Source organism: Phaenicophaeus curvirostris, chromosome 23, assembly GCF_032191515.1.
Source record: "Phaenicophaeus curvirostris isolate KB17595 chromosome 23, BPBGC_Pcur_1.0, whole genome shotgun sequence".
Taxonomy (NCBI): domain Eukaryota; kingdom Metazoa; phylum Chordata; class Aves; order Cuculiformes; family Cuculidae; genus Phaenicophaeus; species Phaenicophaeus curvirostris.
This window is the reverse complement of record NC_091414.1, coordinates 709,738-724,462: the sequence shown is the minus strand read 5'-3', so window position 1 is coordinate 724,462 and position 14,725 is coordinate 709,738. Positions and strand designations below refer to the sequence as shown.

At 52.1% G+C, this 14,725-nt stretch overlaps 2 protein-coding genes across 2 annotated transcripts; both read left to right on the top strand.

Moving 5' to 3' along the window:
* Window positions 1–4,188: 4,188 nt before the first annotated feature.
* Window positions 4,189–9,445, top strand: LOC138730340 (zinc finger and BTB domain-containing protein 8A-like). The gene is made up of 3 exons (XM_069875454.1): window positions 4,189–5,335; window positions 5,889–6,058; window positions 6,434–9,445. The coding sequence occupies exons 1-3, from the start codon at window positions 4,396–4,398 to the stop codon at window positions 6,764–6,766; spliced, it is 1,443 nt and encodes a 480-aa protein (XP_069731555.1). The 5' UTR covers window positions 4,189–4,395; the 3' UTR covers window positions 6,767–9,445.
* A 2,130-nt stretch (window positions 9,446–11,575) lies between these two features.
* Window positions 11,576–14,652, top strand: LOC138730339 (zinc finger and BTB domain-containing protein 8A-like). The gene is made up of 4 exons (XM_069875453.1): window positions 11,576–11,652; window positions 11,990–12,975; window positions 13,819–13,988; window positions 14,256–14,652. Exons 2-4 carry the CDS (start codon window positions 12,018–12,020, stop codon window positions 14,595–14,597), a joined length of 1,470 nt encoding a protein of 489 aa, XP_069731554.1. The 5' UTR covers window positions 11,576–11,652; window positions 11,990–12,017; the 3' UTR covers window positions 14,598–14,652.
* The last annotated feature ends 73 nt before the right edge of the window (window positions 14,653–14,725 follow it).

Genomic DNA, 14,725 nt, shown 5'->3' with positions numbered 1-14,725 from the left:
CGATGCAAAATATTTGTATCAGCGCTAACAATGTCAGTTTTTCAAGTACCTTGTATGTTGTTCTCCGAGAAGCAGACTTGGTCTGGCTCTGCAACGCTCCTCCCGTTGCTGTGAGAAGCGCCTCCTCCACAGGGCTGCCGAGCTGTTCCCATTGGATAGAGGCTCCAAGCGAAATCTCAACTTCAAGTGGAACTTTCTTGGCTCAAGAGAGTGACTCTAAAATTTAGAAATTCCAAACCCAAGGACTACGTTAAACAAGTAAATGCATTTCCAGATTCGGTGGTTTGTTTGAGAGGTGTCGTTGTGCGAAACAGGACAAAATCCGTCCCTGTGCATAAGAAAACCAGTCTGTCCCACCGCCGTTCAGCTGCCTGCACAGACTCACGGGCAGGTTTCTGAGTAATGCACTGCACCATCTTGAAAAATTCTGATTAAGCTACTCAAGACACTGCTGCATTTTTCTCTACTTTTAAATTCCATGACCTGTTCCCAGCGGCTGGAGAACCCTTGAGTCCTGTTGACAAGAACTCCCGAGTGGAGCACGCTCTGATACACCAGGGACTGTACCGGCTGCCTGAAGTCAGCAAAGTCACGTGGAACAAATACCTGCAGACAGTTCTTTCCAAAGGGAAGTTTTCAGGAGATGAAATAATTCAGGCATGGATCTGAAAAAAACACATAGGAAGTTAGATGAAAAGCGGTGCTACTTAATTGAATTGCCACGTGAATTTGAACTGCAGAGGAATGAATCCAGTGATGTTAAAGCCCAAAACTGCAAATACATGTTCTGGTTTACATTAAACAACCCCAGTGGTTGTTTAGTTGTTTGTTGTCTTTATCTCTCAGTACTGGAATTGGTTGACAATAGCTGCAATTCTGGTTGGTCATAAACTAAATTCTATGGAGTTCCCCCGCTTCAGACTTTTGAGTCAAAATCCGCCACTCTGTGGAAGAACACAAAAGTGATATTTTTGCCTGAATACCCTTCCAGTCTCCTACGATTTGTGACGTGGGGACTCCGTGAGGCCCAGGACATTTCCATACGTAGCTCACCAGTCTCTCTGGTGACCGCGTCCAGTACCTCCTTGTAGCGCTCACACATTTGACATCGACTGCCTGCAGCAAGTGGCTCAGAGCCCCATGACGTTACGCACAGCACAGGATCGTGTGCTTCGGCCCTGCCACCTCCCACCTTAATTTGCTCGCACCTTCCTCTAGTGCTGGAACAGGCAGGGAACCACTAGTCCAGATTGATCCTCTTGTGGTTTTCCATATCTCCTGCTACATTTTCCCCTGGTTTGCATATCTCTCGCTCTACAAACATTGGTACAAAGCTGTGCCAGACATTTATTCGTTCTTTTCTCCCTCTCTGCCCCTTCGCAGGTCCCTGTACACACTGAAGGCAGTGACCAGGGCTGTGGGCAGCGTTCACAGAATCATGGAATAGTTTGGGTTGGAAGGGACCTTAAAGGTCACCCAGTTTCAGCCCCCTGCGACGCGCAGGGACACGTCCCACTGGATCAGGTTGCTCCAAGCCCCATCCAACCTGGCCTTATTGTTAGCAACTCGGGAGAGTGGTGAGAAGCTGGGTGCTGGCACTGCTTGCACCACCTTGCCAGGGAATGAGGAGGACAAGGATGCTAACGGGCCTCTGGGCTGACTTTGGAATCTGCTCTGCTAACACACGCTTCAGACTTGGATGTAAGAGCAAGATCAGTGGCGTGAAACTTGCGGGTGACACTGCTCAGAGGGTGGGCACGGGCTGGGAATGGCTGGAAGAGGCTGGCCACTTGCAGGCACGTCAGACTGAAATGTTTTCAGTTGATAATTCACACCATTGCCCAGTGGAATGAAAAGATTCATAAGGAAATACTGCCCAAATTCCTTTCACTTCCACCTTTAAGAAGAATTAATTTAAACCGCCCAGGTACAGAGTGGGGTCTGACATGAGCAGAAGCAGTTTCAGGGAAGGTTTCTGAAGTGTGGCCTGTGTTTGAAAGGAGAGCAGGGGTGGCTGCCCCATCCCTGGGGGTGTTCAGGACCAGGTTGGATGGGGCTTGGAGTCCCTGATCCAGTGGGAGATGTCCCTGCCCATGGCAGGAGGTGGGACTGGATGGGTTTGGAGGTCCCTTCCAACCCAAACAATTCCATGGCTGTAGAAATGAATATAAACTAAATATGTATAAATGTATATGATATACTGGAAGAATGGTGTACTGGAGAAAGGCAGGAAGCAAAGAAGAAAGCAGAAAGAGGGAATGTAGTAAGTTTACGGAAGGGAAAGATAAAAGGACACAGAGGATTGGTTAAGGCAGAACGGTGCCAACAAGAAAACAAATATTTATGAGAGACAACTGGGGCGTCAAGAGCAGAGCCAAGGCCCTGGCTGTAAGAAGAGGGAGGAGAAGGGTATGGAACTTGGAGAGAGAGAAGGCGAGAGGCTGAGGTGCTGGATTGCAGTGGTTCGTCAGAAGATGAGGGACATGGACAGAAAAACAGAGATATTGCATCTTGTCCTAAAGTGGCTGCGGGGGCATTAGGGGAGGATTTGGGTCATCAGGGCCAGGGGGACAGTGAGGGGGCTGAGAGGGAGCAGTGAGGGGCTGAGAGGGGCTAAGAGGGGGCTGAGAGGGGCTGCGAGGGGCTCTGTGAGAGGGCAGAGAGGGGCTGTGAAGGGCTGTAAGGGGGCAGAGACAAGCTGTGAGGAGCTGCAAGGGGCTGAGAGGGGGCAGAGAGGGGCTGTGAGGGGCAGTGAGGGGCTGAGAGGGGGCTGCGAGGGGCTGTGAGGGGCTGTGAGAGGCTGTGAGGGGCTGTGAGGGGCTGCGAGGGGCTGAGAGGGGGCTGAGAGGGGCTGAGAGGGGGCTGCGAGGAGCTGGGAGGGGCTAGAGGGGGCCGGGAGGGGCTGAGAGGGGCTGTGAAGGGCTGTAAGGGGGCAGAGACAGGCTGTGAGGAGCTGCGAGGGGGCAGAGGAGGGCTGTGAGGGAGCCGAGAGGGGCTGCGAGGGGGCCGAGGCGGGCGGCGAGGGGGCAGGGCGCCCTCCCCCGCCCGGGGCGCCGCGGGGCGGGGGCGCGGGCGGGCGTTTCGGGGCGCGGGGCGGGCCGGCGCGGCCGCCGCGGGTGCGTGGCCCCTTTAACTGTGTCCCCAGCCCTCGGGCGTCTCTGCCCGACGCCCACGTCAGCAAATACCTTTTGTTTCCCTCCCGTGCGGGCGGCGGGACCCGGGGCTGCGGGAGCAGCGAGTCCCCTCCGCGCGCCGCCACCCCCGCCCCGAGCGGAGCCGGGACCCCGCGCCGCGCCCGCTGCGAGGCTCCCTCCGGTAAGGGCGGCGGGGCGGGCGGCGGGGGCTCCGCGGGCCCCGGGGGAGCTGCGGGGGGGAGGGGGGGGGGAGCTCCGCGGGCACCGGCCCCCGCCGCCCGCCCCGCGGTCCGGGCTGCCCGGGCGCCATTTGCAGCCCCGGGCGCGGCAACAAAGGGCGGCGGGGGGCGGGGCGGGCGGCGGGGGCGCTGCCGGCAGCGGGAGCGGCGGCGGCCGAGACGGGGACAGCCCCGCGGGGCGGCCGCGCAGGCACCGAGGGCTCCGCGCCCCGCGCCCTCCCTCAGCCCCCGGCTCCGCTCCCCGCACCCTCCGTCATCCCCGGCATCGCTCTCCCCGGATCGCTCTCCCTGCTTGGCTCCCGCCTCCCTCTCCCCGCATCCCTCTCCCCACTTGGCTCCCGCATCACTCCCCGTGCCCTCCCTCATCCCCCCGCCCCGCTCTCCCCGCTTGGCTCCTGCATCGCTCCCCGCATCCTCCCACATCGCTCTCCCCGCATCGCTCCCTGCACTGTTCCAGCATCAGTCCCCGCATCCTCCCGCACTCTCCGGCATCGCTCTCCCCGCATCCCTCTCCCGGCACCGCGCTCTGCACATCGCTCCCCACAGCTCTCCCGCACTGTTCCCACACGGCTCTGGCACCGCTCCCGCACCTCTCTCCCCCCCCGCACCTCTCTCCCCCCCGCACCTCTCTCTCCCCCCCCGCACCTCTCTCTCCCCCCCCGCACCTCTCTCTCCCCCCCGCACCTCTCTCCCCCCGCACCTCTCTCCACACTGCTCGTCCCGCACCACCGGGCTCAGCCGTGGTGCCTTCGGCAGGGCCGGAGCGCCCGGTGCGGGGTCCCCGTTCCCGGCTGCGGGCGCTTCCCCCGGGTTGGGTGCTTCCTCCCGCTTTCCTTCTCGAAAAAGGCTGTGCCCATCGCCATGGAAATGCATCCGTAGGCTCAAACAAACGCCATCGCTTGTAAAGCTGCCTCTAAAATTGTTTCTGGCAGCCCCGGCCGAGCTGTGCGTCGCGGGAGCTGATGGGCTGATGATTTTACTCTTTATTTTTTCAGAGGAGGCTTCGCCTCATCCTCTCGGGGATGGAGATTTCTTCCCACCAGTTCCACCTCTTGCAGCAGCTGAATGAGCAGCGCAGGCAGGACCTGTTCTGCGACTGCAGCATCCTGGTGGAGGACAAGGTCTTCAAGGCGCATCGCAATGTGCTCTTTGCCAGCAGCGGCTACTTCAAAATGCTGCTGTCACAGAGCTCCAAGGAGGCCACCCAGCCCACCACCGCCACTTTCCAGGCATTCTCTCCGGACACGTTTACAGTTATTCTCGACTTTGTGTATTCGGGGAAGCTGTCCCTCACCGGGCAGAACGTGATCGAGGTCATGTCGGCCGCCAGCTACCTGCAGATGACCGACGTTATCAGTGTCTGTAAAACCTTCATCAAGTCCTCACTGGACATCAGCGAGAAGGAGAAGGATCGCTACTTCAGCCTGTCGGACAAAGACGTCGGCTCGAACGGCGTGGAGCGGCCCTGCGTGTACGGCGCCGGCTGGAGGGCAGAGAGCAGCCCCCCGCACGTGCACTTAAGCCCGGACCCAGGGACGTGTATGATGGGTGGAAACGCTTGGAGCAATTTCAGCTACTATCCGCCGTCTCAAAGGAATGCCCAGCAGCAGCTGCCCAAACACGAGCAGAGGCAGGATTCCATAAAGAAATCCCGGCACCTGGGGCTGCAGCAGCCTTCCGACGGTCCTCACTATAAGTCCAGCAAGCTGGAGGACAGGGCTGCCGAGCCCACTGGGCACGTCGCTGCGGCCGAGGAGCAAGTTCCAATCGAAGCAGAAGTTGAATCTCCTCATGTGGGATATCAGTACGGGCAGGGCGCTGACGTGATGCCGAGGAGCTTGGCTGTGTCACAGCAGGAGCATGAGTCGCCCCGCTCCTCCAGTAAATCGAAGGCCTCGAAGGCGGACGAGCAGTATGGGAGCATGCCCACCATCCTGGGCGTCATGGGGAACTGGGCTGAAGGTAAGAGCTGGCTCTGATGCTGTCAGTGCACGGTCACCTGGGGACTGTTCCTCCTGCCCGTGAGCAAAGGTGCTTTACTGGATGTGCAGTTGCCAAAACTCATCCGTAGTCTCCAGGAGCGTGACTTTGGGAAGTTTAAGTCTTGTTTTTTAATAATCATGATTGATTTATTTATTTTGGAACTAGATGATCTTTTAAGGTCCTTTCCAATCCAAACTATTCTATAATTCTGTGTTTCTGTGATTCTATGAAAACTAGCCTTACAGAATACAGGATCCTCAGTGTCTCTGCAGCTTCCTCTGACAAACTGAAATTGTGATTCTTTGGGGTATTTTTAAGCTATTTAATACAGCTAAGGGTCCACTCCTTTTCCTTCCTCATGCTCTGTAGTGTACTGGGAAACACAAGAGCTCAGTACTGGAAAAGCCCTATGATCCTAATTTCTTTAATAAAAGTGATTTTCTGCTCTGTCCCTCAAATGCCTTCTCCTCGAGCATTCCATGACCAGACGTGTTATGACTTTAGTATTTTTAATCACATTGTTTTCTACCAGATGATCTGCCCAGGATGAGGTTCAAGTGCCCGTTCTGCACTCATGTGGTGAAAAGAAAAGCAGACCTAAAGCGTCACCTTCGCTGTCACACCGGCGAGCGCCCGTACCCGTGTGAGGCGTGTGGCAAGAGGTTTAGCAGGCTGGATCACCTCAGTAGCCATTTCCGAACAGTAAGTGTTTTCAGTAACCGCACGAGTTGTTCCACATGTAACTCTGCCTCAGTGTAGTTAAGCATGGTACAGGTGTACCCGGCTGAGTCCTGTAAGGAAAAGGGAACAGGAAATTAATCTGGTTTGAAGCATGATTTGTATGAAGGGGGCTGAATTTTGTTTTTAATTGCTGGCTTGTGAAAGCTCTGCTCTGTGCAAGCCCTGTACAGCTTGAGTGGGCAATTACAGCACCCTTGGTTGTTCCATTTTTAACTTTTGACTGTCTCTCATGAGTTATCGCCACCGTTTGATGCTACACCAGCCCTACTTGTTGTCATCTTAAAAAGCACTTCTTTGCAGATACCTCGTTGAATCCATTCCTTTTGCTCTTCCCAGATTCATCAGGCTTGCAAGCCCATCTGCAGGAAGTGTAAGCGCCACGTGACGGAGCTGACGGGCCAAGTGGTCCAGGAGGGGACGAGGAGGTACAGACTGTGTAATGAGTGTCTGGCGGAAGCTGGCATAGACAGTATTCGCATTGACTTGGAGGCTGAACCACCCCTGGAATTCCCACAGGATGGGGATAAGGATTCCCGGTGGCACTATGGGGAAGACAACAAATCTGATGTGGAGATAGTGGAGGATGGGTCAACCGACTTGGTCATCCAGCAGGTCGATGACAGTGAGGATGAAGCAGACGAAAAGGATGTAAAGCCCAATATTAGGTAGTTGCAAGACGAGAATTTGGAATCCCACGTCAAAGGGAGACTGTACTGTCCTGACTGTAAGCCCTCCACCAGCCGTTGTTACCATACAGACACACCGGCTTCTCTTGAGCAGGTTCAGACTTGCATGTGTTCATGAAGAAGCCGCTAGGTCCACTCGAGTTTTGTTATCAGGATGCCTGCACTTTGCTTCATTAGAAATAATCTATCCTTAAAGGAAATAATGGAGGAACAAGGAAACTCAAGTACCACATGCACAACCTTTTATATCAGACAACGGAACACTTCTCAAAACCTCTGTCAGGGGAGGGAGGTCTGAATACTTAAAAAACAAGTCACATAGCACTGTAAATCGCCTGCTTTTTAACTTTGTAGAGATGTGGGCTTTGTTTATCGCCAGGTGATACCACATACCAAGTATAAATACCCCACACACCAGAGCTGAGAGAAAGCCTCTCTTCAGCATTCAGAAATGAAGATCATCTTCCACGAAGTGTCACGAACTCTTCATTGTATGATAAGGAAAAAAGGCAGCTACTTAAGAAAAAAGCATTTAAATATGTTGTAGCACATTTGTCTGGAAAAGCACTTTCTTGTCAGATTTTATTAGATAAGGAGAATCTTTAGCAGATCGTTCACTTGAGAAAAATTTCTTTACAAGAAAATGAACACAGGGATACTACTCCTAGTCAACATGTCAGAGACAGTGATGACAAGTCTGGATCATTAGCCAATGCCAGTAGATGTTGTATTTGTTCTGAAAACTGGGAACTCAGACTGGGCTATGTTTTAATACGCACCAGTAAAATACTCTCTTTTGTTTTTTAAACCTCTTGGAAGTGCCCTGCTGAGGTAACTGGTAGCCCTGCACCCACAGCGTTGCCATTGGTGGTGGCAGCTGCTCTGTGCCAGTGTGAAGGAAATGAACCTTTCAAGGTTAGTTAGCCCTTTGTCCCCTGTTCTGTTTGCCAGCAGCACTGGCAGAGCAAGGTGTACAGTCTAGAATCCATATCAGTAGCAGTGGGACTGATGGGATCTTGCATCTGAAACCAGTGACTGCTCCTGTTTGTATTGACCTGCACTCAGTTCATCCTGGTGAGTTTTATGATGGAGCCATTATCAGTTCACGTATTCCCAAAGTCATTCCTGCACCCTGAGAACATCCTTTAACCTTTTTCAGTCTGTGTTGTATGTCAGCAAGAACACGATGTGCTGGGACGTCTAGGCCTCATGCTTGTCACTTCACTGACAGTCAGACTACGCCACCAGCGCCGCATGCGGGCGAGGGCACAGCATGCTCCTGGGGTGCATGTGCTCCATGTTTCCTTGGACAGACCTAGGTATTCCTTTGGTCACTGAACTCTGTGGGTTTGGGCTTAGAAAACTCTTTTTTTTTTCCTTTTTTTACCCCTTTGTAAGCATGTGTGGCTGAGACCCGGGGTTACCATAGAGCAACCCCATATATACGCAATGTAATCTCTTCCCCAAGAGATATTTTTTATGTTTATTTGTGTAAAACCTGTATAGCTGTGTCGTCATTCCCAGAGAGAGCCGCGTTTTCATGACAGGTCTCACGTGGCAGCTCGGGTGCTTCCTGCCCCGTTCACAGTGTCAGCACTGAGCGCCCTTCCCCTCAGCCGTGCCCGCTCGTGTGTTCCAAGGAGATGCAAAGTATTTTATTGCTCCTACAACTGCCGTCCATTGGCTTCAACTTGGGGAGGGGATGGAAGGAGGGCACTCAAAAAACTTTCTGCTGGCCCATAGCAAAATATCTTTTCCAACAAAGACTTACACTTGCCTTGATTTTCTGTTACGCCTTGGCCGGCAATCCTCCGAATGGACCTGATATGGGAATGGCCAGGGAATTTCTCGGAGCTCACTACTCCGAAAATGCCTATTATTAAATGGCTAAGAAATATTCCCGAGCAACCTTAACTGAATCAAACACAGAACAAAGAAATATAAAAAGGAATATGGGATGACCTTGATCCAGTTTCAAGAGAAAATGCTTGCTGCAGTCAAATTGAATAGTTTTCCGTTTCCCTTTGCATTAAACAGTATGCGCGTTAAATTCTGGGTATCGGTGCCTGTTGTCCTGGAATGCTGAGTGGCTGAGATCAGTCCGTGTGTGTTTGGGGGTGGATAAGGGGAGGGGACAATAAAGTGTCACTCCAGGCCTGCAATCTCTGCTGCTGGCTCTGCAGGTGAGACTGTTCAGTGCTTCTGTGTACGTGGGGGAGTTCTTGGAAGCGAAGGGATTTGGGGATCGACACTTGCTCTTGTTAGATGCTGTAAATCTAAGAATGCTGAGCACCAGATGCTTCAGAAAAAGATGTGAAGTAGCTTTAATGGGCATGTGGAACCATCTGTCTGTTTGAGGACACTTACTCGTTATATACAGGCAGATTAACTGTTGATCTGCCTGGCAGACAAGGGGGTTTACTGGTTTTACAGGTTATTATTTTCATTAGTGTAAGTAGGTATCTGTAGTCATTTTTAAAGTATCTTGTTAAACTTGGAGTTTCAGCTCAAGACTGCGATTCTCAGAGGCCGATCCTGGTTTGTATTTTAAAAACATTACCATTTTACATTTGTTGCCTTAATTTCCATTGTTGTTTCCTTATTTTTGTATTGCAAGACAAGATAAATGTTAAGTGCCTTCTATTTTCTACGTCCTTCATTTTACACTGCCAGTCATACATTTTGCTTATTTTTCTGTAAACAGAAGCAATCTTCTCTGTTTCCTTACCATCTCCCGGCATTGCCTCTGGTGACTCTTGTCTCCATAGTTCTGTTAGGATCACATTCCTCATCAGCAGAAATAAGTCTTACTTTCTTTTCAAGGAGGAAAATAGAGCACACAGGGTTGTTCCCATGGATTTAATAACTGCTGTGAAGGTGTTGCTTCCAGAACTGTGCCAGCTCACAAGCAAAACCCCTGGTTCTTTCAACACCAGAGCAGGCTGTACAGAACTGTGGTGACTTCTGCTAAAAGCGATTCATCCAGCTTCTGTTTCTGTCCTGCCTCTGTGCATCCAGCTGCAGGCTGAGATGTTTAACTTAGTGCGGTGTTGGGATGGACTGTTCGGAGATGGCTGTCCTCGCAGGTGTTCAAACCTCAGACAGACAAAGCTGTGGCTGATCTGGATTCTGGCTGCCTTCCTGTGGAAGCTGGGACTGGTGACATTCACAGCTCCCCTGTGACCAACAGTTCCATCATTCCTCTCAAATTGGTGTTTGCTTTTTTATGTGTTTTATTTTTTCCCTTGTATTTTGTTCATGTTGTTCTGGATGCTCTTAAATATTTATTAATGCATGTCTTGATGATTCCCTGTTTTTCAGTGCCCCATTCTCTTGCCGTTTGCTTTTCCATTCCCCATTTCATATGACTAATACTGGAGGGATGCCAGTTCAAGTGACTTTCCTCCTGTGTTCCTCAACCTTCTGTGCAATCCCAGGGTCGGTGTCCTCACTCCTCTGTCTGTCCCCTGTCCCTTGTCACTGCCTCCTTTTGCTTGGGTTCACCATTGTGTTCACAAAACCACAGTCAAGTGAAGACAGGTTCATGGCCCTCTGTTTAGTCTCTCGCCTCCTGCTGCCCTTTTAAAGGCTGAAACGCTGATTAAAGACCATTCCTCTTTGCCCCCTTTCAGGTATTTCTTACTGAATTCTGTCTGCCACATAACCCTCACCCCAACACTCACTTCCTGACTTTTCCAGAACATGTCAGGAAATCAGAAGTCAATTAGAAGGCCACTGTTAGTTGGAATGCAACAAGACTGAAATAGAAGGACATATCTCTAATTCTAGCCAAAAGGCTGAATTTTGAAGAATAGGATCTTATAATCATCCAGTCGTTGTGTCCAGACTTTCAGTGTACTTTTCCTGTTAGGTATAAATCTGAACCACCAGTCTGTGTGTCTGCTCAGTGATGGGTATAATTCAATAAGCGCCTAAGAAAAGCCGATAATAGCATTTAGTTAAGAAATATTTGCAATGTTATTTAACTTAGAAAACCTCCCACATTGGGGTTAGCATAACCTTTCATCATATTTAGCTCTTGAAATGCAAAGAGAGGCATCTTATGTGAAACATCAAGAATTTTAAACATAATAGCAACAGAGAACAACAAAAATCTGGTGAGGAAAAACTGGGAGGAGAGGAAGGCCTCACCACTCTCACGGTGAAGAAATTCCTCCTTATGTCCAGTCTAAATCTGCCCCCTCCAGTTTATACCCATTTCCCCCCATCCTATCACTACAAGCCTTTGTAAACAGTCCCTCCCCAGCTTTCTTGTAGCCTCTTCAGATACTGGAAGGTTGCCATAAGAAACTCGGAGCCTTCTCCGGGCTGAACAATCCCAACTCTCTCAGCCTGTCCTTGTACAGAAGGTGCTCCAGCCCTCGGATCATCCTTGTAGCCTCCTCTGGACCCGTTCCAACAGCCCCATCTCCTTCTCACGTTGAGGATTCCAGACCTGGACGCAATCCTGCAGACAAGAGAGGAGCAGAGGGGACAGAACCCCTCGCCCTGCTGGCCACGCTGCTTTGCATGCAGCCCAGGATACGGCGTTTAGGATTATTTCTTTGGGGTACAGGACTGTCCCGGTGTAGAAGCGCTGCCGCATCGAGCCGGGTGCCCGGAGCCCTCCCGGGCGGCGCCTCCGCCCGGTGACAATCGCCGCGCGTCGCCTGCGGGCGCTGTGGGCGTGGGAACGGGCCGGCGCGGCCGCCGCGGGTGCGTGGCCCCTTTAACTGTGTCCCCAGCCCTCGGGCGTCTCTGCCCGACGCCCACGTCAGCAAATACCTTTTGTTTCCCTCCCGTGCGGGCGGCGGGACCCGGGGCTGCGGGAGCAGCGAGTCCCCTCCGCGACCCCCGCGGCTCCCGGCGGTAAGGACGGGCGGCGGGGGCTCCGCCGAGCCGGTGGGTCGGTGCTGTGCGAGCGCCATTTGCAGCCCCGGTAACAAAGGGGCGGGCGGCGGCGGCACCGGGAGGCACCGGGAGGCACCGCGGGGACGGGAGCGGGCGGGCAGGGCGGCGCGGCGGGTCCCTCGGTGCGATCCTGATGCCTCCGAGCATCCTCCCCTCGCCTGGGGCCGCGGGGTTTCTTCTCCCGTGTGACCCCGGGGACGGATCGGGAACGCGGGCGCGAGCCTCGTGGGTTTGGGAGCAGCTCCTCTCGCTGACCCGGGGCGGCGTGGATGGTAACGAGCCTCTCGCTTCGCAGCAGGTCTCGCCGTTACTCCCTGCCGGGGATGGAGATTTCTTCCCACCAGTTCCACCTCCTGGAGCAGCTGAACGAGCAGCGGAAGCAGGACCTGTTCTGCGACTGCAGCATCCTGGTGGAGGACAAGGTCTTCAAGGCGCATCGCAATGTGCTCTTTGCCAGCAGCGGCTACTTCAAAATGCTGCTGTCGCAGAGCTCCAAGGAGGCCACCCAGCCCACCACCGCCACCTTCGAGGTCTTCTCTCCGGAGACGTTCATGATTATCCTGGACTTTGTCTATTCCGGCACGCTGTCCCTCACTGGGCAGAACGTGATCGAGGTCATGTCGGCCGCCAGCTACCTGCAGATGACCGATATCCTCAACGTCTGTAAGACCTTCATTAAGTCCTCGCTGGATATTAATGAAAAGGAGAAGGATCATTACCTCAGCCTGTCGGCTAAAAGTACCAACGTCGAACCTGCCCGTCCGTCTTTGTATCGGTCGAGAAGGAAAGCAAAGAGCAACCCGAGGCGTTCCTACTTGGTCCCAGATGAAAAGACTGACATGGTGAATGAGAATTCCTGGAGTAGCTATGGCAGCTACCTTTCCTCAGAGCAGATCCTCCAGCGGGCAGAAACCCAGCTCTCGAAAAGAGGCAGGAAACAGGGTGCGACGAGGAAGCGCCGGAGGCACCTGGGGCTGTCACAGAGCCGGGACTCGGGGCAGTGTAAACCCCTCAAAGCGGAGCGAGCTGGTGGGGCCGGCAGCACCCCGGAGCACAGCCACGTCACCCACGCCAGGGAGGAGGCAGAACTTGATGCGGAGAACGATGCTGATCACGATGAGTATGGATATAATCCCGGATCAGAAGGGATACCGAAGAGGTGGTCTGTTGCTCAGCTGGAGCAAGAACTTTCAAGAACTTCCGAGTTCATGGAATTAAAGGCAGAAGAACTGTACACCTCCATGCCCACAATCTTAGGGGTCATGAGTAGTTGGAATGAAGGTAAAAAGTGCATATGGTTTTGTAAAGTTTGCGTTTGGAAGGATTTACATGATCTTTTGGAGAGTATTTGCATGGCTACATGAAACTCAGTGGTGCCTAGACTTGCAGATGATTCATCTGCTTGATTGATAGTCCCCAACAGAATGGGAGACTTTGCAGCCAGAACAGGGCATGAGAGCTGCAGTCAGAGAGCTCGACCCAGGGGTTCTGTGATGTTAAACAAATACACACCAGGCTACTTGGACCCAGACAGGGTTTAATGTAGCCTCAAGAGCTGTCTTGGGGACCTGAAGGACTGGATTTCTCTTGTAAGATCCCCAGTACAGGGCAGTAACCTCGATCCATGCTAAGAACTTCAAGAGAGAGGTCCTCACAGTGGTGGGAGGCTGCCTTTCCCTTAAGGTCCAAACCAGCCCCAGCTTCAGGAGCGCTGGCCCACAGTGCGTAAAGCACCTGAGCTCTCGATGGGCTGACAGCATGCACCCGAGGTGGTGGAGTAACGCTGACATGTGCATTCTTACATGCGGTCCTTTGGAAACTGATGTACCTATATTTTATTTTAAGACTTTAAACATCCTGGTGTATTACATACAGATGCTAAATGTCAAGGGCACCAACTGTTAGCTGACAGAATGGGCAAGAATGATGACTGTGTATTTATGTTTCTAAAATATAACCCAAGTAAGAAAGAACGCACTATCAAGTGCCCATTTAACCTGTTCAACAGGAAATATTGGCTTTGGGGGACTATATTTGGGGATTTTTTTCTATTTAAGATGAAAAATACTCAAACCACTACACAGAGCCTGCTGCTGTCTGACATTGTACCTGTTTCTCCGGCAGACGACCTCCCGCGAATGCGATTCAAGTGCCCCTTCTGCACGCACACGGTGAAGCGCCGAGCAGACCTGAAGCGACACCTTCGCTGTCACACAGGGGAGCGCCCGTACCCCTGCGAGGTGTGCGGGAAGCGCTTCACCCGGCTGGAGCATCTGCGGAACCACTTCCAAACGGTACGGTGTTTCAGTCCGAGCATCAGCCTAGGGACAACCCACAAGATGTCATTGGCACCGGCTGTTCAGTCACTTCCAGGTCCAATACCAGCAAAGCTTCCTAGCTGCACATCAGTTTTAATTATTGAATTATAAATTGGCAAATTATATTTTAAATTTAATGTTTTAGAATGATTTGGTGAATTTTCTTTTTCTAAAAAAATAAATAAAACTATTAAATCTGCTTTCGGGTGAGCGTTGACGTTTTCAAACATTAAATCCCTCTAGATACATCAGGCTGGCAAACTGATCTGCAGGAAGTGCAAGCGCCACGTAACTGACCTAACGGGATGCGTTGTTCAGCAAGGAACGCGACGCTACAGACTGTGCCATAAGTGTCTCGCAGAAGCTAATTTCGACAGCATCGCTGATGATTTGGATGCAGAACATTCTCCTGTCTCCTCCACGGGAAGCAAACAACCCAAATGGACTTCAGAGGAGGAACAGAAATCGGAGGAACAGAAATCAGATGAAGACACAGTGAAGGAGGAACCGTACAATTTGGTTGTCCGACAGGGTAATGATGATCCAGATGAGACAGAGGAAAAGGTGAAACCAAATCTTAGGTAGATATATTTGTGTATTTGTTACTGTTGTATTCAAGATTAAATCACTTGTGTCCTACCATTTTCAGTTTAGGGGATTTTCTTAACCTGGGATTGGTGTGTTTAGTGACCACCGGGACCCATCTTTGCCAA

Coding starts and splice junctions, on each gene's coding strand:
- LOC138730339 (XM_069875453.1), top strand. CDS start 12,018: ATGGAGATTTCTTCCCACCAGTTCCACCTCCTGGAGCAGCTGAACGAG. Junction 12,976..13,818: donor CATGAGTAGTTGGAATGAAG/GTAAAAAGTGCA, acceptor TTTCTCCGGCAG/ACGACCTCCCGCGAATGCGA. Junction 13,989..14,255: donor TGCGGAACCACTTCCAAACG/GTACGGTGTTTC, acceptor AAATCCCTCTAG/ATACATCAGGCTGGCAAACT.
- LOC138730340 (XM_069875454.1), top strand. CDS start 4,396: ATGGAGATTTCTTCCCACCAGTTCCACCTCTTGCAGCAGCTGAATGAG. Junction 5,336..5,888: donor CATGGGGAACTGGGCTGAAG/GTAAGAGCTGGC, acceptor GTTTTCTACCAG/ATGATCTGCCCAGGATGAGG. Junction 6,059..6,433: donor TCAGTAGCCATTTCCGAACA/GTAAGTGTTTTC, acceptor TGCTCTTCCCAG/ATTCATCAGGCTTGCAAGCC.